The following is a 23254-nucleotide window of genomic DNA, read 5'->3' on the forward strand; positions in this document are numbered from 1 at the left end:
ACTGAGTCTATTGCCCGGGAATGGTTGAGTCACAGACGTTATCAGCAGCCCGTGAGGTGAGAGGAGGAGCGCCGCTCCTTCTTGCTCGGTGGGTGAATCTATTGAGCAGCGTCTGTTTCCTGTCATGTGACCAGGCATCTGGGATGCGCCCTTCCTCCTTCCTGCGCGATTTGAAAATGAGTCCCGGGGCATGCTGGGAAGTGGAGTACACAATGAGCTGTGTGGAGATTTGTGTAGGGCGGTTATTGCGCAGCAGCAATGTATAGAGACACCACTGTATAGAAACACTACTGTATAGAAACACTGAATAGACACACTGTATAGAGCTAGTGTATAGCACAACTGTATAGTATAACTACAGCTCTCACACGGGCTCATGGGAACATTAAATACAAATGAACACACAGTTGCCTTTAGAGAAAAGAGGCACCAGCCCTCAACACTTAGTTTTTTTATTGATTGGTAATTTAATGAATTACTTTAAAAAGAAGAAAATAAAAACAGTAAAAGCTGCTGATTCCTGTTAGTGCAGAGATGAAATAAAGTTATTTTCAGAGGCCGCTTTGTATCTGTTTCCATTGGGTCAGTTCCATGAAGTTATTTAGTGTAACGTGTGAGCCCTATACAAACACTATAAATACAACTCATTCAATTAACTGTCAGTATCATGTACAGAGGGACATTCTGAGACAATTTGTAATTGGTTTTCATTTTTTATTATTTGTGGCTTTTGACTTATTTAGCTTTTTATTCAGCAGCTTTGCCGGTTCAGCCATTTGGTTGCTATGGTACAAATTCCCCTAGCAACCATGCACTGATTTGAATAAGAGACTGGAATATGAATAGGAGAGGCCTGAATAGAAAGATGAGGAATAAAAAGTAACAATAAATGTGTAGCCTTACAGAGTATTTGTTCCCCCGCTGGTGTGATCTATAGACCTGCTCCTAGGAGGGGAGGCAGAGGGGCCCGGGTGCAGTACAAGTAGCAGGTTGGGCCCTTGGGGTACGACATTACCAGGGATTGTAGGGCTCACTGGGAATTACAGGGGAGTGAGGAGGAGAAAGAAACAAAACAAATGCCTTTCTTTCATGGAGACTTTTCAGAGAAATCATTGGGGTTTGAAGGTTCGCGTCTCACAGGTAGGGTTGCCACCTTCCTATATATTTATCTTTAACATTGGGATGAACCATCATTTTTATCAGCCAGATGGCAACTCCATACCTCCCAACATTTTGGAAGTAAAAAGAGGGACAAAAATATTTTTCCAGCACATAGCGCAGCAATTTTTGACCACACCCCTTTCTGTGACCACACCCCCTAATTACCATGTTTCTTTTACAAAATTTGGCAGGTTATGAAAGTTTGAAAATATTTCTCCTTATCTAAACTGTGTTTTTGTGTCTCAAAATAGTTACAAAGTATCTTATTTGCACCTGTTAGCTGTTCTGGGCTTTCTGCTAAAAGCCAATTAAGTGAGAAACGTTGTTTCTTTTTCTGGCTGTTCAGTGCAGAGAAAAGAGGGACTTTCCAGTACAAATGAGGGACTGCGGGTTGAGCTGTCAAAAGAGGGACTGTCCCTCCGAAAAAGGGACAGTTGGGAGGTATGCAACTCTACTCAAAGACTTTAGTGCCACCGGGTCTCTTCTCCAGGCTGAGCCTCCACATGTGCCACACACTCGCTCAGGAGTCTCCAGGGCAGGGGTAAGTAACTATACTCTATGTTCTACTCCTCCGTCTCTGTGTAACCTGCTAGTGATCTCGTGCGCACGCGGGGCCACAATCTCCCCATCTCCTGCTGGAATGATCATTAAAGGGGTTGTTCACCTTTGAGGTAACTGTTAGTATGTGTAGAGAGGGATATTCTGAGACAATTTGCAATTAGTTTTCATTTTTTATTATTTTTGGTTTTTGAGTTATTTAGTTCTTTACTCAGCAGCTCTCCAGTTTGTAATTTCAGCAGTCTGGTTGCTAGGAACCTAATTCCCCTAGCAACCATTTAGTGATTTGAATAAGAGACTGGAATATGAATAGGATAGAAAGATAAGTAATACAAAGTAGCAATAACAATACATTTGTAGCCTTACAGAGCATTTGTTTTAGATGGGGTCAGTGACCCCCATTTGAAAGCTGGAAAGAGGCAGATGAAAAAGGCAAATCATTCTAAAACTATACAAAATAAATAATGAAGACCAATTGGAAAGCTGCTTAGAATTAGCCATTGTAGAACATACTAAAAGTTAGTTTGAAGGTGAACCACAGCGGTGGTTCAACTTTAAAGCTGTAGCAACACGTTCCCACAGAAATCATAGGAATGTGTCCATATGTAGGAGCTGCTGCACTCTGAATACTTTCCACTAAAAGCCCCCCAAAGGCGCCTCCAGCCCCCGAACCTTTGTAAACCCTCTGACACTGCTAATGGATATTCTGTGTTGTTGCAGTGATGCTGGGCTGGGGGCGCAGCAATCCTTCCATAGGCTGAAGTCCTGTTTTCATTTGTATCAGCAAAAAGATATAAGATCAAGATATCATGGAAAAACAATTCTGCCAATACCAGATAGTGAACAGAATCCTAATAACGAAGACAAATACAAGAGGTCCCTGCACTCAACCCAATATCAATATATTAAGGACATTGAGACATTATATAGGGGGGAATTCACAAAAGTGTCGGGAACGAAAAAATGTCTTTAAAATGTCGTAGAAAGTGTCGTAGCAACAGCCGACAAATTCACAGAGCATTTCTCCTCCGGTTTTCCGACATGTGCGACACTTTTGAATTAGTGTCGTTAAAAGTGGGCGTGGTTTTTTCGGCGCCACTTTTCCCGTCATTTTTATGAATTACTTGTAAACTCATTTTTTTTACCGACAATTTTTGAGACACTTTAGGCTCTCCAAAATGAAAATGTCAGACAAATTGTCGTTTAAAAAGTCTTGGTAAATGTCGTTTGTACGATGAAAAGATATACGACATTTTAGAAAATTGTCGGACTTACGAGACATTCAGAGATGGTAACATCTGCCTTTGTGAATTTGCCGTACGTACGACATTTTACAAATTTGTCGACCGCCACTTCTGGGTTACTTTTTTTACCGACACTTTTGTGAATTCCCCCCTTTGTGTCTGAAGCTACTGTATATATATATATATATATATATATATATATATATATATATATATATATATATATTCCTTACCGTTTAAACAACACAGGGATTGTTTGTCCATATATTACAATATATTTAAGCTGAACAACTACGTCACACTCATCCCATATCTGGCCAGTCCTACACTTAAAGGAGAAGGAAAGCCCCAGGGCGCAAAACCCCTCCCCCCCTCCCGTGTATTGCCCCCCCTCCCTCCTCCCCCCTGGCCTACCTGTCCCCCTGGGCAAATGCCCCTAACTTTTTACTCACCCCTCTGCGCAGGTCCTGTCCACGGAGTTCGCAGTCGCCATCTTCTCCCACGCGCGTCTTCTTCCTGCTCTGACCGGCGTCTTCTGGCGCATGCGCAGTAGGAACAGGTACCGGTACAGCTCTATTGCGCATGCGCCGAATGTCACAAAGTTTTCCGATTTCACTTCGTGACATTCGGCGCATGCGCAGTAGAGCTGTACCGGTACCTGTTCCTACTGCGCATGCGCCAGAAGACGCTGGTCAGAGCAGGAAGAAGACGCGCGTGGGAGAAGATGGCGACTGTGAACTCCGTGGACAGGACCTGCGCAGAGGGGTGAGTAACAAGTTAGGGGCATTTGCCCAGCGGGAGGGGTAGGCCAGGGGGGAGGAGGGAGGGGGGGCAATACACGGGAGGGGGGGGAGGGGTTTTGCGCCCTGGGGCTTTCCTTCTCCTTTAAGAGAAGCAGCAAGTCAGGTTCTTCACACCATTGGCTGCTTTGATTCTCTGGTTTCAGCCAAGGAGTCTTCATGAACAAGAAATAAGAATGGTCGGTGAAAGAGGGAAACAATATAACGGCTCTAAGTGTGGGGAACCATTCAGCACAACGGCCCTTCTCTCTGCTCATAAACAGATTTGTGTCTATGGCCAGCTTAACTTGATATTACCTCAAAATCATTTTAGGGTCACCTAAACTTTGAAAAAAAGAACATTCTCATCAACATATATTAAAGGGAATATTCACCTTTACACAAGTTATGAGAAAATTCACCATTTTAAATATATGCCCAATACACACCTCTGAGTTTGCCACGTTACTGGTGCTGTTGGGAAGGGGAACCTGATTACAGTGGGGGTCGCCGACCCCTATAGCTTTTTTGGTGATGCCATTTACGTCACTGCAAAATAAGATTCAATGAGGGAAGCGATGGGTTCAGGAACTTGTGAGCATGTGCCGGTTCTCACTAATTCTCCTTGCCTTCTATAGCTTTTATATTGTGCCCTCAAAAATTCTCAATTGACTTATGTACAGGAAACAACAGTGATCTTTCTGCTTCCATTTGTATTTAATAGGTCATTCTTTCTTGTAGAGAATGCATCTGAACCCAATGTGAACCTAAAGTGGAAAACAATAGCTTAGTATTTTTCAAATCTCCTGCTTTCAGTTAGGGGGTATGGGCAGTAGTATCCCACAGAACTTATGGTACTTAATTGAAAAGAATCTCATCAAGGACAGACTCCTTGGAGGAGGAGGAGGTCCTGGTGGGTGGGACCAGAGTAGCACAAGAAACACCCCTGAGGTACCTCTAGTAGGGGGAATATGCAATACTGTGCACCATTCCATGCACAATGTATACTGGACTTGATAAAATAGTAAGAGATCACTTCTTATTCAGCTCTACATTTATCTCTATCCCACTGACCCACCCCATTATCATTTCTTACAATGTATTTGCTTCTTCCTTTTTATAGTATATTTTTTCTTTTTACTAATTGTAAAATTTAATTTCTGCTGATATATTCTTATCTGCAAATATAGATTTCAGCTCTGTGTGCACAAATGATACTACTCAACAGAAAATCTGAATATTTTAAATATTAAAAAATGGTACTTTATCACTTTAATGCGTAATTATTTCATAGTTTTTGATACAGAGAATCCAAAGATCACATTTAGATTGTGGAAATGGAGAGGAAGTTAGCGCTGAGGTAGTGCCTGGTTACCAAGGCATGAAACACGTCAGCTTGTATTGCACAATTACTACTTCTTAATATTACAATGTGTACTTGAATAAAGCCAAACATTGATGTATTTTGTGATCTCCTTGAAGTCTCTGGGTCAGTGCAACATCGGGGAGCTATAATTGAGGATTTATTCCATGTGAACCTCACTATAAATGCACTTACTAAATGGACTTGTGATATTTCTCTATACATATATAAAGGGGCAGATTTATTTAGTTTAGAATGGTAAATTCGAATTTGAAATTGTTTTTGGTCAAAACTCACAAATTTCAGAGCACCAACTCGAATTTGAATGTGAGATTTATCTGGAAAACATTTCTAATTGGACAATTCTCCACCTAAAACCTGCCAAGTTCATATAGAAGTCAATGGCAGAGGTCCCTTGAAATATCTGAAGATGTTAATAGTAACGATGAACCATATTTTTGCCAAGTTTCGCTTAGAAAATGGGAGGGAAAAAATGTTGTACGTCAAAAAAAATTTGACACGCATCATATTTTAACGCACAATAGTCAAGGGAGGAAAACTCGATTTGAATTTGATTTGAGTTTTCTGGTCGGGGCTATTTGATCAAATTTTAGACTGTAATTTTTTTTTTATAAATAACATACCATTCAAATTGTGATTAAATCCAGTTTATTAGAGTTTTAAAAAATACATATTATGGCCTTTAAGAAATAAGCACATGTGTGCTTGAATAAAGTCAAACTTTGAGATCTCCGTGAAGTATCTGGGTCAGTGCAACATCTGGGAGCTGTGGTTGAGGTTTTACTCCATGTGAACTTCACTATAAATGCATGTACTAAATGGACTTGTGATATTTCTCTATACATACATAATGTGTGCTTGAATAAAGCCAAATGGTGTTGTATTTTGTGATCTCCATGAAGTGTCATAGGTCAGAGCAACATCTGGGAGCCATAGTTGAGTATTTGTAGCCCATAGTTGAGTATTTGTAGCCCATAGTTGAGTATTTGTAGCCCATAGTTGAGTATTTGTAGCCCATAGTTGAGTATTTGTAGCCCATAGTTGAGTATTTGTAGCCCATAGTTGAGTATTTGTAGCCCATAGTTGAGTATTTGTAGCCCATAGTTGAGTATTTGTAGTGGTGAGGTACATCGTTACCGTAGTCTTGTGAGTGCAGCTGCCTGGAGGAGACGCAAGACAATGCCCCACAGATTGGCTCTGCCGAAACTATTTCTATATCTTTCTACTTCACATGGAATAAAACCTGAACCCGTTTGTATTAGCCCACTTGGAACCTGAATTGAGTAAATGAATCCAGTCCCTTCCCAGTACATACCCACATACGGAACATCTGTATTTATTTCTAGGGGCCTGAGAATCTGTGCATATCAGTTTGATGGAACAGGAGTATCTTCTAGTGGCTAAAGCATCATCAACTGGCTATACACTGCCTATATAGATCAGTAGTATAGCACACTTCTCAGTTGGGTTCAAACGCTAGTGTTTATTCTCTGAATCCCCCAAAGAATGAAAAATCTCAAACCATCTGGTACATAAAGGCAATGGTTCTTCTGAGCTGTTGCACCCAAGGAACCAGATGACCATCAGAAGAGAGGAATCCAGTATGTGGTGCAGTTCAGTAAAATTTTTCTTCTATCCTCTGATCAACAAATGTTTGCTTGTCCAGAATGTGGAAAAACAATTTGGAAAATTGACAGGGAAAATATTTTCACTTGTAAAAAACATATAGAGAATTTCTCAAAAAAATAACAACCTCGCCATGCATCATGAAATTACAGAGAAACCTACAGAGAAGCCAATGCACACATAGAAGGTGGGAAGCAATGCTTATGTTTCTCCAACATCAAAGAGTTCACACCTTGTGGAAAAATGACTCTAAAAAATAGTTTATGAAAATGCAGACCAGAAGGCAACCAGAGGAGAACACCTTTCACATACATCAGAGAACTTATATGGTGAAAGCCCAATTAGAATGAAGAAACTTCCATTGTTTTCAACAAAGAGCTACGCAAAATGTGAACCTTCTCCTTGGAATATTTGTGTTGACACATTAGAGAGGAGGTCCACCTGTCACTACTCTTTAACTGGTGAGTTCCCCAAAGAGATTGAAATTTTGGTTTCTCACTTCTCAGAAACTCCGTTACCCCTTAAAGATGAATATTATTATTATATTATTATTATTGAGATCAGGTTTCTCGAGCCCCGTTCGGTGGATGGAAATGCAAGATATGTAGATCCTTGAATGCATAAAACTAGATTCCTTATCTTTCCCTCATTTCCCCTCTGTATTTTTATTGGAAATGCTGTATTTGGAGGTAAATGTGTAATAATTCCCCTCTTGCCTTGTTTTCTCTAGCTTCTGCAAAGATGTTAGTGATTAAGCTCACAGTCTCGGCGTTTCAGTAGAATCTATTGCACATCTACCCTACTTCTACTTCAACAATACTACAAGGTGGGCATTGTCTGATATCACTTGTTGCTCATGACACCTAAGGGGTCAACGCACGGGTTTTTATCATCAACCCAACCCAAGTGCTGTATAATGCTTGCCAGTCTTCATCCCCTTACCTGGGCTCTAAAAACAAGTTTTACTACTGCCCTAATCCAAATGAGCTACTGTCTATACGGCAGTGCCTTATAAATGAAAATGTCCATGCATTCACATGTATATTTGTGCACCTGGGGCAACTGAGGGGGAAATTGTGCTCACTGGCCCAGCAGAACATATAATACATGGTCCCCATCATGTAAGGGCCAATTTCATGAGGAGCCAGTTAACCTGCCTGTGTGTTCTGGAGGGTGGGGAAAAACCTAATGCACATGGATATAACATACCCACTCCACTATGACCCACTGTGCCACCGTGTTCTGCAAATGAGCTTAGCATAATTTACCTGCTACCTGTACAATAGGCAGGGCCCGAGCTAGTGATTCTCACCCAGGTACCGTTCCTCCATACAGAGAATGCAGCATGGAGGGGCTCAGTGAATGTGACAGTGAGGGTGTGTAAGTGTCTGATTGGCTCACTCAGCTCATAAAAGGACACACGTCCGGCCTCATAGTCCAACCAGATCCTGATTCTCCTGCAGGAAGGGACATGGGGTAACTGTGTCCTTTTACTGTCATGTATCATTGAATATCTGTTATTCCATCTGTACAAACCCCAGGACTTGTTATTATTCCCAATCCAGGACTGACCCCCTCTCCTCTCTATACTGGGATAGGCCACCCCTACCCCCCAGTCCCCTGATTCACTGACCTCCACTTCCCAGTAATGTCGCCCTGAGGGGAAACTCCTGCTGCTTAAAGTCTGAGGATAATTCAGAAATCTCTCTGGGGATTGTGGGTAATGTAGTTGTGTTAGTGAGTAGGAAGCAGATTTCCTGTCCCCTGATACAGATACACGATTATGAGCCGTGTTTATATCCAGTAACAGGTCTGTAGCCTCCTGCCCATAGATCCTTCCCTTTACCCCAGTCACAATGGCAGCTAAGCCTGTGAGTAATGTCTCTGAGATCAGATCCACATCCAGATCCCCTACAGCAGGGACCTTTATATCATGTCTCTCTCTGCCCCCCTCATTATCTGCAGCTCCATGTGATTCCCGTTCCTGTAGGACAGTGAGTGGATCTGCCATGTTGCACAGCTCCTCAATGTGACGGATCTTCCTGGACAGCTCGTCCTTCTTTATTTCCAGCTGCTCCATCAGATCAGTGAGTGTGAGTGAGAGCTTCTCTTTCTGGCTGGAGATGTCACTCAGAAGTCGCTTCTCTAGGGCTTCCAGCTGTTCCCTGATGTCTCTAAACAGGGCAGTGACTCTCTCTGTCTCACCGGCTGCTTTTTCTGCCACTTCTCTCCTGCGCTCCTGCAGTCTCTGGGCTCCTCTCTCAGTCTCCTCTCTCTCTGGCCTCAGTTTCTCCACAACTTTCCTCACTTTCTCTTTCTTCTTCTCAGAGGCCTCACTCAGCAGCTCCACCCTGTGGCCCCTGTGCTCTCCGGCCAGACAGCAGGACACACAGACACAGACAGACTCCTCCCAGCAGTAATATTTCAGGGGTTCATCATGGACGGAGCATTTCTTGTCCCCCAGGTGCATTGTGGGTTCTATTAAGACGTGTTTCGCTGACTTGCTGTGCATCCTCAGGTGCTTATTACACACAGAAGCCTCACAGTGCAGACAGGATTTAACAGCAGGTACATGGGAGTCACAGTAGGTGCAGGGAATCCCAGTCTCCCCCGGCTCGGGCTGAGCAGAAAGGAATCTCTCTGCTATGTTCCCCAGAGTTCTGTTCCTGGGCAGGGCAGGGCGCTCCTTAAACTCCTGTCTGCATTCAGGGCAGGAATAAGGCCCAGATCCCTCCTGGGTGTCCCATGTTGTCCCAATACAGCCCCGGCAGAAGTTATGGCCACACGGCAGGGATACAGGATCAGTATAAATGCTCAGGCAGATGGAGCAGCTCAGCTCGTCTCTCAGATCAGCAGCCGCCATTACTGAGAGCAGGAACAGCAACTGAACAAGAAACGAAACTGAAACTTCCATTTTTATCAAAGACACACAGCACTTTGAAATCCGGTGAGTTAACCCTCTCAGTTCCTGATTGTACTCTCTATTTGAATTTATTATTATTATTTTGCAAGTAAGAATCAAGATAAATGGAAGGCACTCTGGGCGAAGTTTACCTGCCCGCTCATATATACTCCCAAAGATTGTATAAATGAAACACTAATCTGATGGTTTGATGAGGACAGAGAACTCTTAAGCTGGCCATAGATGCATTCGAACGATCGGACTTCCCCATCTCCCGACCTGCCACTAACCATTCAGATCAAATAAAGTAGTAAAAGAACAGATCAGCTGATGTTCTGCCCCTGACAGTAATCGTACGAAAGTTATGTCCGACAAAAGCTGGTGACAGTCTCCCACTGATATCGTCAGATCGGCAATACACGCAGAGATATTATCGACAGAAATTTTCTAACCTGTCTGAATGACTGATCTCTGTGGGACGACAGATGTTGGGGCTCTCCACATACCATCTGAAAATCACATGAATCGAGGATTCGTACGATCGGATCTTTGCGTCTATGGACAGCTTTACAATTTTTCCAACAGATGGTTCCAACTCCTCTGCCCAATTGACTGATCTCCAACTATGGCTTTGGCTTGTTTTATAGTATAAACATTGTTTATTCTAGTGTTTTTATGATTTCATTTAAAAAGAAAACTTTTATTCTTCTTGCCAGGCTGTACAAAATGAACTTTGAAGCGACTTCTGGTATAGAATTATCCCATGATATAGAAAATGGACTGTATTGCAGAGGATACGGGTTTGGTTTGGTCACTTTAAATATGTGGATTTCATGTTCATGGATTCGCCCTTGTGATTTAGTTTAGTATCATCAGCAAAAATAGAAACAGTACTTTCAATGCCCACCTTCAGGTCACTAAATTCTAAAAGCAAAGGACCTAGTACAGAGCCCTGCGGTACTCCACTAACAACACTGGTCCAATTAGAAAATGTTCCATTTACCACCACTCTTTGTAGTCTATCTTTTAGCTAGTTCTCTATCCAGGTACAAATACTATGTTCCAACATTCCTTCATTTAACCAGTAACCTTCTGTGTGGCACTGTATCAAATGCTTTAGCAAAGTCTAAGTAAATCACATCCACTGCCATCCCAGAGTCTAGGTTCCTGCTCAACACCTCATTCAAGGCAGTTAGTCTGGCAAAAATCGAATTAAAACCATGATGACACAAACTCATAGTATGAATGTGTATTCAAGTATCTTAAAATTACAAAATGACAGAAAGATCTGTTATCCGTAAAACCCCAGGTCCCGAGTATTGTGGATAACAGGTCCCATACCTGTATATAACTTTTTTTTGTAAATTATTTCCTTTTTCTGTGTAATAATAAAACAGTAGCTTGTACTTGATCCCAACTAAGATATAATTAATCCTTATTGGAGGCAAAACCAGCTTATTGGCTTTATTAAATGTTTATATGATTTTCTAGTAGACTTAAGGTATGGAGATCCAAACTACAGAAACATCCGCTACCCGGAAAACACTACCTGTACATAAGTGATGTGCGAGTCAGGGTTTCCGACCCGCACCCGACCCTAACCTGCCCTGCTAATACCCGCGCCTGCCCGCACCCGCTTCCGGGGTTCCTTTTATAGACATACGCCGACCCACCCCGCCAATGACGTCACAAAAGGGGCGGGGCAAGCAGACGCAACACTATAAAACCGGAACCAGGAAGTTGGATGCCGGGATTTGAAGGTGGCGGACGGGGGAAAGCAGGAGAAGAGCTCAACCCGCACCCGCCCACCACCCGTGAAGAGCAATGCGAGGTCAACCCAAACCTGAGTATATTGGGTCGGCCCGCACATCACTACTGTACATTACAGCACTACATGTTGTACCACTGTCTGGAAGAATTATTTGCCCTGTTCCTTTAAGGAAAACAAAGCACGCCCCAGCCCAGCTAATATAACATATAATATATACATATCACACACTGGGACAGCACAGGATCATGGGAAACATTTACACACGGATATAAAGTGCTGAATGTGCCCAGGAACCACTATTATCCCCCCAATATCAAGACTCTAATGACAGAAAAGTGCTACAAAGGAAAACAAGACCATCTTTTGAATTATACGATAATTAGGGGCTGAGTTACCATTAACCAGATTATATACAGTCACTGCTCTTTACACTAAACACCTAAATCCGGGCACTCCGCTGTATAGTGCTGTCACGGCATATCCGCCCACCAACAAAATGGCGTCGCGCATCTCTGTTATTTACACATCTGACTTGTGTAGGGACAGTTTATAGACGCATCACTTCCTGGGCTGCACTCAAACCGAGCAATCTCATTGGTAGGAGACTGAATTGTCTCAACTGGGGGGCGGGCTGTGAGATGCCAGTTCCGCCCTTCGTACACAGCCCAGCTAGGGACTCGCTGAGGAGCAGGCTGGGAATTGTCCCCTGCTGCTCCCTGTAACTCCCTTCTACTGTGTCCCTGACATTCCCATCCCCTGTACTCACATCTCCAGCCTCATCTACTGGGTAAGTCATTTTCCCTCCTCCTCCTCCTCCTCCTCCTCCTCCTCTACTGTCTGTGGGACTGGGTCTTAATCCTGCTGCAGGGACTGATAGAGAGGGGAGACTGGGGGTTAATCCTGCTGCAGGGACTGATAGAGAGGGGAGACTGGGGGTTAATCCTGCTGCAGGGACTGATAGAGAGGAGAGACTGGGGGTTAATCCTGCTGCAGGGACTGATAGAGAGGGGAGACTGGGGCTTAATCCTGCTGCAGGGACTGATAGAGAGGGGAGACTGGGGCTTAATCCTGCTGCAGGGACTGATAGAGAGGGGAGACTGGGGGTTAATCCTGCTGCAGGGACTGATAGAGAGGGGAGACTGGGGGTTAATCCTGCTGCAGGGACTGATAGAGAGGGGAGACTGGGGGTTAATCCTGCTGCAGGGACTGATAGAGAGGGGAGACTGGGGGTTAATCCTGCTGCAGGGACTGATAGAGAGGGGAGACTGGGGGTTAATCCTGCTGCAGGGACTGATAGAGAGGGGAGACTGGGGGTTAATCTTGCTGCAGGGACTGATAGAGAGGGGAGACTGGGGTTAATCCTGCTGCAGGGACTGATAGAGAGGGGAGACCATGTAGGGTTGGTGGCAGTTAGACAGTATTGCTGCTGGGCTGTGAGTGAGCCGCCCCTCTGTGCCTGTTGGTCCCTGGCTGACAGTTGGGTTCCTGACAGATGAGGAGATCAGTTGCCACTAGTGTCGGTGTCTAATCTCCTGTGAATGTTTAGTCACCAGTAATAAAGTGAATTGGCAGTGGCAAAACATATGAGTTGCGTTCTCTTTCCAAAGTCACCTGATGTTGGTTTGTGTAGAAAACTTTGGATGAAATAAAAAGCGGAAGTGTTTTATATGTTTCCTCTCTTCATTGCTGGGGGGAAGGGGGATTAGTCAGTCGCACCAGAGGGAATTTATTGTGGGGCAACTAATCTTGTGTGTCAGGAGCCTCAGAGGAAAACTCAGTCAGTTAAAGCTCAGGGAATGGTCTGATCTCGGCTCTTTATCTAATGTGCTGTTAAGCCATTGATTTCCATTAACTACTGGGAGTGAGCTGAGACTGTTTGTGGCTGAGACACTGATAATGGGGCAGTTTTAGGTTCATTTATCTGTCAGGCTTAGTATAGAGTGTTAGCAGCTGGGTTGTGTGTGATGTAGGTGTAGCAGTTACATTGGGGCTGCATTTTTGGGCTCTCACACAGTTTCTGGGTGTATTTGGCACCCGCCAGTTTCCTGCAGTGATTGGATCACAATCACTGTCTGTTCCCACTGCATAACTGTGATTAGTGAGCGTGGCCAGTTCACGAGTCTCTTTATTGATCTATAAGCCGTTCCCTCGGGCTGCTCGTTGTGTCCATAGACATCAGACGTCAGTAACAACCTGCTCTTCACCAGAGGCTCGTGAACGTGTTCCAGTCATATTTACTGTGCCACGTGCCCATAGCAAGGCGATCGGATGGAGCCGACCAAGGGTTGTGGCATATCACACCAATAAGAGAGTTCACTTACCTGATGATACAGGTCCCCAATGTGTGAGCCTCCCCTGGTCCCAAACTGCTACGGCACAACCATGTCCCCCAGGGGTATGATGGGACCATACACATTGTTACTGAGCAACTGGACCCACACAGGCTACAGCCAATAGGTGCTGATATCCACTGGTGGGACAATTCCCATAGAAAACAAAATAATTCCATGTTATTTTGGGGAGATCTGGATGTGCTGAGGCTCCAGTTGTTTCCCAGTTCACCCATACTGGAGAATCAGTGCTATTTGGCCTTTATTGTGGAAGCTAAACCACTAACTGCCAGTTTGTCCCACTGTCACTCCATTCATGTGACGAACCCTAAAGTCACCTGCTGACTGGCCGCCCTGGAGGCTCCCTCAGTTTCTCCCTAGAAGTCATTCGCTTGACTTGATTTTATCACAGAAGATCGAAACCTCCTCCTGGAAGATGAAATGATGTTGCCGGGGGGTAGAGCAGCGCTTGCTCCTTTGTACAGGAGGGTGTGACTGACGAGACTATTTGATACTGTGGGGATTGTTGGCTTTTGGGGTGCAGTGAAGGTGAGAGCAAGGGAATGTGGAGCAGCAGTTGGTCCCTATAGAGACCATAATCACAGCTAACCCCCCGTCCTATTGGAATCATTGTTTCTGACCCAGTGGCCATTTATAGAGAGTCCAAGTGACCGTAGCATTAGGGGCTTAGGCTGTACCATAGCTAGAAATCCCCACCTGTTATGTTTTGGTATGATCCACTATAGATACTCTCTGTTTGTTACCTGTGCCACCGCTGCCTCATACCCCTCTCCTGTAGAAACAGTTGCACATGTGTAGCCATCAGTCCTCATGTCTGTCAGTCCAAACTGCCAGCCCTTTGCCATACCCCGGAGGTACAATCAGTATTGGTCCTGCACTCACTCTTTGTCCTTCATCAAGTTTATTAGGCTTTTCCTACCCCCCAATTTACACCAGACTCTCACCAATATGAACCCATCGATGTGCGAGGCCTTTCCTACCCCCCAGTTTTACATCGGACTGTGCGTTCCTGATTTGCAGGATTTCCAAAGATGAAAGCAGAAATTTCAGAAATAAAATTAGAGCAAGAACATTCAGAAGATCATCTGAACCCAATGGAAATCATGGCATCACTTACTGATGGGGGTGAGAATCGTATGATTCTGTTAGTATCTCTAGGCTGAGCTTGAGGGATCTCCCTGTTGTGTCTGTCTGTCTGTCAGCTGGTTGCTCTGTCTTTTGGACTTCAACAAGGTTTAGTTCTCTTGGGTTAAATCACAGGCCTATTTGCTTTGGTCCTATTCGGACCCTCCACTCGGCTGTATCAATCCATTCGCTTTCCAGTACTTTCCAGTTATGGAGCTCTGAGTCTCTGTACTTCCTGCTCCTGGGCTGTTCTCTTTCCCATGGTCAGACAGGAACCTCCCCCTGGGTAAGTGAATCCAATCTCCCCCAGTACTTACCCAGGTACAGAGCTCTGAGTCTCTGTACTTCCTGCTCCTGGGCTGTTCTCTTTCCCATGGTCAGACAGGAACCTCCCCCTGGGTAAGTGAATCTCCCCCAGTACTTACCCAGGTACAGAGCTCTGATTCTCTGTACTTCCTGCTCCTGGGCTGTTCTCTTTCCCATGGTCAGACAGGAACCTCCCCCTGGGTAAGTGAATCCAATCTCCCCCAGTACTTACCCAGGTACAGAGCTCTGAGTCTCTGTACTTCCTGCTCCTGGGCTGTTCTCTTTCCCATGGTCAGACAGGAACCTCCCCCTGGGTAAGTGAATCCAATCTCCCCCAGTACTTACCCAGGTACAGAGCTCTGATTCTCTGTACTTCCTGCTCCTGGGCTGTTCTCTTTCCCATGGTCAGACAGGAACCTCCCCCTGGGTAAGTGAATCCAATCTCCCCCAGTACTTACCCAGGTACAGAGCTCTGATTCTCTGTACTTCCTGCTCCTGGGCTGTTCTCTTTCCCATGGTCAGACAGGAACCTCCCCTGGGTAAGTGAATCCAATCTCCCCCAGTACTTACCCAGGTACAGAGCTCTGAGTCTCTGTACTTCCTGCTCCTGGGCTGTTCTCTTTCCCATGGTCAGACAGGAACCTCCCCCTGGGTAAGTGAATCTCCCCCAGTACTTACCCAGGTACAGAGCTCTGATTCTCTGTACTTCCTGCTCCTGGGCTGTTCTCTTTCCCATGGTCAGACAGGAACCTCCCCCTGGGTAAGTGAATCCAATCTCCCCCAGTACTTACCCAGGTACAGAGCTCTGAGTCTCTGTACTTCCTGCTCCTGGGCTGTTCTCTTTCCCATGGTCAGACAGGAACCTCCCCCTGGGTAAGTGAATCCAATCTCCCCCAGTACTTACCCAGGTACAGAGCTCTGATTCTCTGTACTTCCTGCTCCTGGGCTGTTCTCTTTCCCATGGTCAGACAGGAACCTCCCCCTGGGTAAGTGAATCCAATCTCCCCCAGTACTTACCCAGGTACAGAGCTCTGATTCTCTGTACTTCCTGCTCCTGGGCTGTTCTCTTTCCCATGGTCAGACAGGAACCTCCCCCTGGGTAAGTGAATCCAATCTCCCCCAGTACTTACCCAGGTACAGAGCTCTGATTCTCTGTACTTCCTGCTCCTGGGCTGTTCTCTTTCCCATGGTCAGACTGCAGAGAATCCTTTGTGGGATTATTATAAATCAGGTTGATGGTGTAACTATTGCTCCATCAACTTCAATAGAGATCAAAAGAGTGATCCCTCAAATATCTGCTGAGCACTACATCTGAGCCAAGAAGATGGGATTTACTTACCCATGAACTGGCCCAGGATTTATCCCAGGTGGCCAAGTAATGGCTACAAACACATGAGGACTGTATTTAGACTGTTCCCCCAGCTGGCGAGATACATTAGTGACGCAAGGAAAGGACTTTGTACCATCTGCCTCCCCCACACCCAACGTGCACTCCCTCACTGTGTTTGTGTTATTGTATGATCATATCCGACCAACTGCATGTGTGTTGCTTCAACATACAGTGTCCGTGTGTAGAGGTGAGTGTTCTTGTTGGTCTGGCCCTAATCAATATGTTTCATTGGTATTTTGCAACGGCCAGGCTCTGGGCACTGAGGGGTTGTTCTGTGACCATTTAAAGGCACAAGGCTGCAGGCTGAGTTATACAGGGAACTCTGAGTATCACTCATGTATTATAAGGGATAATGTACCCCCTACTGTAAATGATAAGGATATTAGAAGTCACTGAGGGGTTGTTCTGTGACCATATAAAGGCACAAGGCTGCAGGCTGAGTTATACAGGGAACTCTGAGTATCACTCATGTATTATAAGGGATAATGTACCCCCTACTGTAAATGATAAGGATATTAGAAGTCACTGAGGGGTTGTTCTGTGACCATATAAAGACACAAGGCTGCAGGCTGAGTTATACAGGGAACTCTGAGTATCACTCATGTATTATAAGGGATAATGTACCCCCTACTGTAAATGATAAGGATATTAGAAGTCACTGAGGGGTTGTTCTGTGACCATATAAAGGCACAAGGCTGCAGACTGAGTTATACAGGGAACTCTGAGTATCACTCATGTATTATAAGGGATAATGTACCCCCTACTGTAAATGATAAGGATATTAGAAGTCACTGAGGGGTTGTTCTGTGACCATATAAAGACACAAGGCTGCAGGCTGAGTTATACAGGGAACTCTGAGTATCACTCATGTATTATAAGGGATAATGTACCCCCTACTGTAAATGATAAGGATATTAGAAGTCACTGAGGGGTTGTTCTGTGACCATATAAAGACACAAGGCTGCAGGCTGAGTTATACAGGGAACTCTGAGTATCACTCGTGTATTATAAGGGATAATGTACCCCCTACTGTAAATGATAAGGATATTAGAAGTCACTGAGGGGTTGTTCTGTGACCATATAAAGGCACAAGGCTGCAGGCTGAGATATACAGGGAACACTGAAGTGACTTTTAACACCGTTACAGAAATGACACTAGTGATATCACTAAGCATCGATTATAACTGATGACATCACTAGGTATATGTATACAATGATATTGTGTATTCCAGCTATGTAACAATATAATGTATCTGGTATATCAATACTGGGGATACAGAACGTGTTCCCTGCTCTGTTTCACCAGTAGGGGGCGCAGCTTGTGTAGATAGGGGTGGGCATTATGTGTTTATTGAGGTGCTGAATTGATTTTCAAGGGATAGTGGTTTATTTAACCTGCACCCCTAGAGTATGTTGCATGTAAGTTTAGTGATTTATATCATGTCAAGGAGGGGCTTATAGGGGCATCAGGTCGGCACATGGGGAGCTGCTTGTGGAAACCTCTGAGAGTCTTTGTGATTGTGGATAACCCCGAATTTCTCATTCTCCATTGTTGGTCACAGACTTATCTGCATCCCGTGTGCCACATATTGGGCTGAGACTATAATTTATAGGGAATAAATATATATATATATACACATAAGCACTCATTTTCTTTTTGCCCTGCCTCTATAATCCACATCTAGACCTTTTCCCCCTCATTTAAAGGAGAAGGAAAGCTACGGAGACATTTTATTACCAACAGATTAGCCACAATAGTACAAGCTAGAATGCTATATTTATTCTGTAGAATGTTTTACCATACCTGAGTAACAGCTCTAGAAACTCTCTGTTTGTTTAGGATAGGAGCTGCAGTATTAATGTGGTGTGACATCACTTCCTGCCTGAGTCTCTCCCTGCTCTGGGCTCAGATTACAGCAGAGAAGGGAGGGGGAGGGGGGAGAGGAGCAAACTGAGCATGCTCAAGCCCAGGGCAATGAGGTTTAAGCTGAAGGCAGGAAGTCTGATACAGAAGCCCATGAGTACACAATAGAAGGAAAGAAATGTGCTGTTTCTTTTGACAGGGGACTCAGAGCAGCATTACTTTGGGGATTTACTGGTATATTTAGATGGACCTTTCTGATAAGGCTTACTTAGTTTTAACCTTTCCTTCTCCTTTAAGAGCACAAGCGAGAGAGGACATCATTCTATTGGTCAGTCACCTGTTGGGCTGTTAATGACACTGCTGTCCCACGCCCTCCCGTGTTGTCTTCTCCTCTCACATTGTCTTCTCCTCCCGCGTTGTTCAAACTTTCTGCATCGAGGGCCAGATTCGGCTCCAGGGCAGCCCCCGGCGAGAACTAGCGCCTTATCCAGTGACATCATGGCGTCACTCGCAGATGCTAACGTGCGATTACGTCATTGCGTGCAGCCGCCATGGGAATAAGATAGAAGGCTCTGCTCTGTACTCCCATTTTCGGGAGTGGAAAAAATACCAGATCCTGTGTCGGGGTAGCCCGTGGACCGGACTTTGGACATGTCTGCCTTAAGAGATCCTGCCTCAACTATATACAGATGCCCAGTAGTGATGTGCGGGTTGAGGAAAACTCCATGTGTGGATCCACACCGACCTGCCCAGCCAATGATGTCACAAAAGGGGCGGAGCAGGATCGTCTATAAAACCGGAAGCGGACAGTGTAAGGTCACATGTGGGGAGAGCATGCAGAAGAACACAACCCGACCCGCAAATGGTGCAGCGAGGACTGCCGACCCATGAGTATCAGGCTTGTCTGTACATCACTAATGCCCAGCACTGTACTGTGTATTGAGGCAAACACTGCCTTCCTATAGGTCAAATGCCGTCACATGCTCCTCCAGCAATGGTGCCCCTGTGTTTGTGGGAACAAGACAAGGTGGGAGTTGCTTTGAGAACCCTTGTGTACACATAACAATGCTTCCTCCTGTATAAATACATACTTTTATTGTTCATCGTGTTATTGTAAGTTCTGCCTGGTGTTCGGAGCAATTGTCATTCTCATGCTCTTTTCCTTATCGGCAGGTTTCCCAGAGCCGGAGCCAGAGATATTACGGGTTAAAATCGAGGAGGAAGAACTGGACTTTGTAGAGCCGCTACACCAGATGGAACGGACATCGAGCAGATTTACAAATGGGAGTAAGTACCTGGGCTTCGCTCTCATTTATCTTGTTCTGTATCAACACAATGTCGGCTTTGGTTCTTCTGCACAGTCCATTGCCGTGGTCTCTACTGACTGTAGCCACAACCAATTAGACTTGGACGTCTTCTATTCATTTCTGATTGGTTTCTGTGGTCACAATGGAGTATGGTCACTGCTGCTTCCGAAGATTATAACTTCAATTACCCATAATAATCACAATATAACAAAGTGATTCTGTTTGGGGGCGACTGCTTACTCTTTTGCATTACTGTTGGAATTTCATTTTTTCTCCCTGTAGGAGGATATTGTGAGGAAAGGCCGATCCCCCCAGAAAACTACATGAGTCCCGACTTCCTGAAAGAGTTCATAGAGATGTACCGCGCTCTCCCGTGCTTGTGGAAAGTGAAGTCGACGGATTATTTTAACAAGCAGAAGAAGAACCGGGCGTACGAGAAACTGGTGAGACTGTGCAAGACCGTGTGTCCCACCGCCAACCTGGAATACGTCAAACACAAAATCGCCAACCTAAGAACCGTCTTCAAAAAGGAGCTGAAGAAAGTGGAATTATCCAAACGATCCGGGGCCACGGGGGATAACGTGTACGTCCCCCGTCTCTGGTATTTCGAACTGCTAAAATTTACCATCGAGCAGGAGACGACCAGCAATCGCATGCCCAACCTGGTGGAAAACGAAGAAATGATCCCTTGTGACGAGGCAGAGGAGGAGCAAAGGGCCAGCGAAGCAAGCTTTGTTGAAATTATTGAAAGTCCCGATTTGTCTCAGGTATGAAATGAATTCCTTAGCGGAAAGTCTTTTGTGCGGTTTCTCCGATACACATCAGTTTGGGCCGCAGTAAGGGCGTCCATGTCAGAGTTGTGGTGGGCATGGGTCGCCACTTGCCAGAAGCAGCACCCAGTAACTTCTATATGTGCTCTCCATCTGCTTTATCCATCTGGCTTATCCCTGTTCCAGTTTATTGGTAGGATTGTGTGGCATTGAGCCAGCTTTTCCCATCACTACAGAAGGCATGGCTATAAAAAGTCCATTCTGTAGCCCGGTGTAGGTTGGGCCTGGGTTGAGAAGGGGTGGGTACTGGTTGGGAAATGCCAGTTTTTTTTATCACTACCAGCAGCCTCCCCATATAACATTATAACATGAATTCATGTTTTTAGAGATTGAATTCATTTGGTCAATTTTGCTGTTTAGCCAAACTCTTAAGGTCATGTGACTTAAAGGGATACTGTCATGGGAAAAAAAAATTTTTCAAAATGAATCAGTTAATAGTGCTGCTCCAGCAGAATTCTGCACTGAAATCCATTTCTCAAAAGAGCAAACAGATTTTTTTATATTCAATTTTGAAATCTGACATGGAGCTAGACATTTTGTCAATTTCCCAGCTGCCCCAAGTCATGTGACATGTGCTCTGATAAACTTCAATCACTCTTTACTGCTGTACTGCAAGTTGGACTGATATCACCCCCTCCCTTCCCCCCCCCAGCAGCCAAACAACAGAACAATGGGAAGGTAACCAGATAGCAGCTCCCTAACACAAGATAACAGCTGCCTGGTAGATCTAAGAACAACACTCAATAGTAAAAACCCATGTCCCACTGAGACACATTCAGTTACATTGAGAAGGAAAAAACAGCAGCCTGCCAGAAAGCATTTCTCTCCTAAAGTGCAGGCACAAGTCACATGACTGGGGCAGCTGGGAAATTGACAATATGTCTAGCCCCATGTCAGATTTCAAAATTGAATATAAAAAAATCTGTTTGCTCTTTTGAGAAATGGATTTCAGTGAAGAATTCTACTGGAGCAGCACTATTAACTGATTCATTTTGAAAAAAAAATTTTTCACGTGACAGTATCCCTTTAAAGGGATACTGTCATGGGAAAAAATGTTTTGTTTTTTTTTCAAAACATATCTGTTAATAGTGCTGCTCCAGCAAAATTCTGCACTGAAATCCATTTTCAAAAGAGCAAACAGACTTTTTTTTATATTTAATTTTGAAATCTGACATGGGGCTAGACATATTGTCAATTTCCCAGCTGCCCCAAGTCATGTGACTTGTGCTCTGATAAACTTCAATCACTCTTTACTGCTGTACTGCAAGTTGGAGTGATATCACCCCCCCCCAGCAGCCAAACAAAAGAACAATGGGAAGGTAACCAGATAGCAGCTCCCTAACACAAGATAACAGCTGCCTGGTAGATCTAAGAACAACACTCAATAGTAAAATCCAGGTCCCACTGAGACACATTTAACAAACATTTAGAAATAAAAACTACATCATAAAAATCCCAACAGAATCCCTTTAAACTGTTTCCAAATTATGATTATTGCTCTGTTGTGACTGCTTTTTGTACTTTAGTTTTTGGCTGAACCATTTCTGTGGGATTTTGTGCACCCCTACCTATTCTCCATCAGTTGTTCCCCATCCCCCCAGGACACAGGAATGTTTTGGAAAAGCCTCATTTCATCCTTTTTAATTGGTGTCTCTATGTAGGTGAGTATCCACAGGCAGAACGAGGCGCTGGTGGAAAACGACGCTGAAGAATTTAGTCTCCCAAAGAAACAAATGAAGAGAAAACTGGGCAACGACGACCTGGAAAAACAGTTGTTGTCCCAAGCGGCGGCCATTTTGGGCAGAGACGACGACGAGTGCGACAATTTTGGGGTCATCGTAGCGTCAAAACTTCGTAAAATGGACGAGAACCAAAGACTCGCTGCCGAGATGATTATTTGGGACGTGTTACATAAAGGGATGTTAAAGCAGCTGAACGTACAGGATCCCATTGGACAATATACGGGACCAGTACATCACAGTTACAAATAAATAGTCTGGGACTCTTGGGTTCAACCATCAGAACTTCTCCTCCGGCCGAGATTCTGTTCCCTTTAGCGACACCAGTGTATTGCCCAGAGAGGATCCAGTTCATTGACTGTATTTATGGAAACTGGAGACTCTGCACTTGGGGTCGATGAGAACTGAGCTGAACTCAGAGGCTGCGTTTTATTTTATCTTCAGCAATTGCAGCGAAGCCTCCGTGTTGGCTCTTTTGTAGCTCTTGGTTCCTCCCGTAGGCGCTAGTTCCACTCACACAATGGTTTATATAGAGATCAGTTTAGGAGATTTTTATCGATAGTCACAAGTTTTTACTTAATAACTTTACATTTCTCCTGTGACGATACAGAAACCAATATACTGTACGTCCCTTTGTCCAACCACCGGCTGTCTGTCCTGAACAATGGTCTGGCACCTCCCTAACAGAATGACAGCCAATGGGAACAGGGAGAAAAAAGGTTCTGAAAAAGGTGATTTTATGGGAAAAAGAGTTACATGATCTGATATTCACAGAAAAATTCATTTCTAATATGTATATTATCATCATCATCATCATCATCATCAAGGGAAAGGAAGTCTTATGTACCCTCTGATCCTGCTATAACCAAAAATGTATTATAGAATATTATCATATATTATAGTATATTTCTGAGAAA

The 23254-nt window shown here is 44.4% G+C and overlaps 2 protein-coding genes across 4 annotated transcripts; one reads left to right on the forward strand and one right to left on the reverse strand.

Annotated features, from left to right (window-relative positions):
• Positions 1–1623: 1623 nt before the first annotated feature.
• Positions 1624–23254, forward strand: LOC108695564. Of its 3 annotated transcripts, XM_018224148.2 has the most exons (5): positions 12004–12212; positions 18759–19488; positions 19635–19748; positions 20051–20535; positions 22260–23254. In XM_018224148.2, the coding sequence occupies exons 3-5, from the start codon at positions 19715–19717 to the stop codon at positions 22587–22589; spliced, it is 849 nt and encodes a 282-aa protein (XP_018079637.1). In that variant the 5' UTR covers positions 12004–12212; positions 18759–19488; positions 19635–19714; the 3' UTR covers positions 22590–23254. The 3 variants fall into 3 exon arrangements, with proteins under 3 accessions (XP_041424150.1, XP_018079637.1, XP_041424149.1); XM_041568216.1 differs by lacking the exons at positions 12004–12212; positions 18759–19488 and adding an exon at positions 1624–1702; XM_041568215.1 differs by lacking the exon at positions 18759–19488 and having other exon boundaries at positions 12005–12212.
• On the reverse strand, positions 5936–9646 carry LOC121395199 (E3 ubiquitin-protein ligase TRIM7-like). The gene has a single exon (XM_041568208.1). It carries the CDS (start codon positions 9613–9615, stop codon positions 8017–8019), a length of 1599 nt encoding a protein of 532 aa, XP_041424142.1. The 5' UTR covers positions 9616–9646; the 3' UTR covers positions 5936–8016.

The sequence above is a fragment of the Xenopus laevis genome, chromosome 6S (assembly GCF_017654675.1).
Source record: "Xenopus laevis strain J_2021 chromosome 6S, Xenopus_laevis_v10.1, whole genome shotgun sequence".
Lineage (NCBI taxonomy): Eukaryota > Metazoa > Chordata > Amphibia > Anura > Pipidae > Xenopus > Xenopus laevis.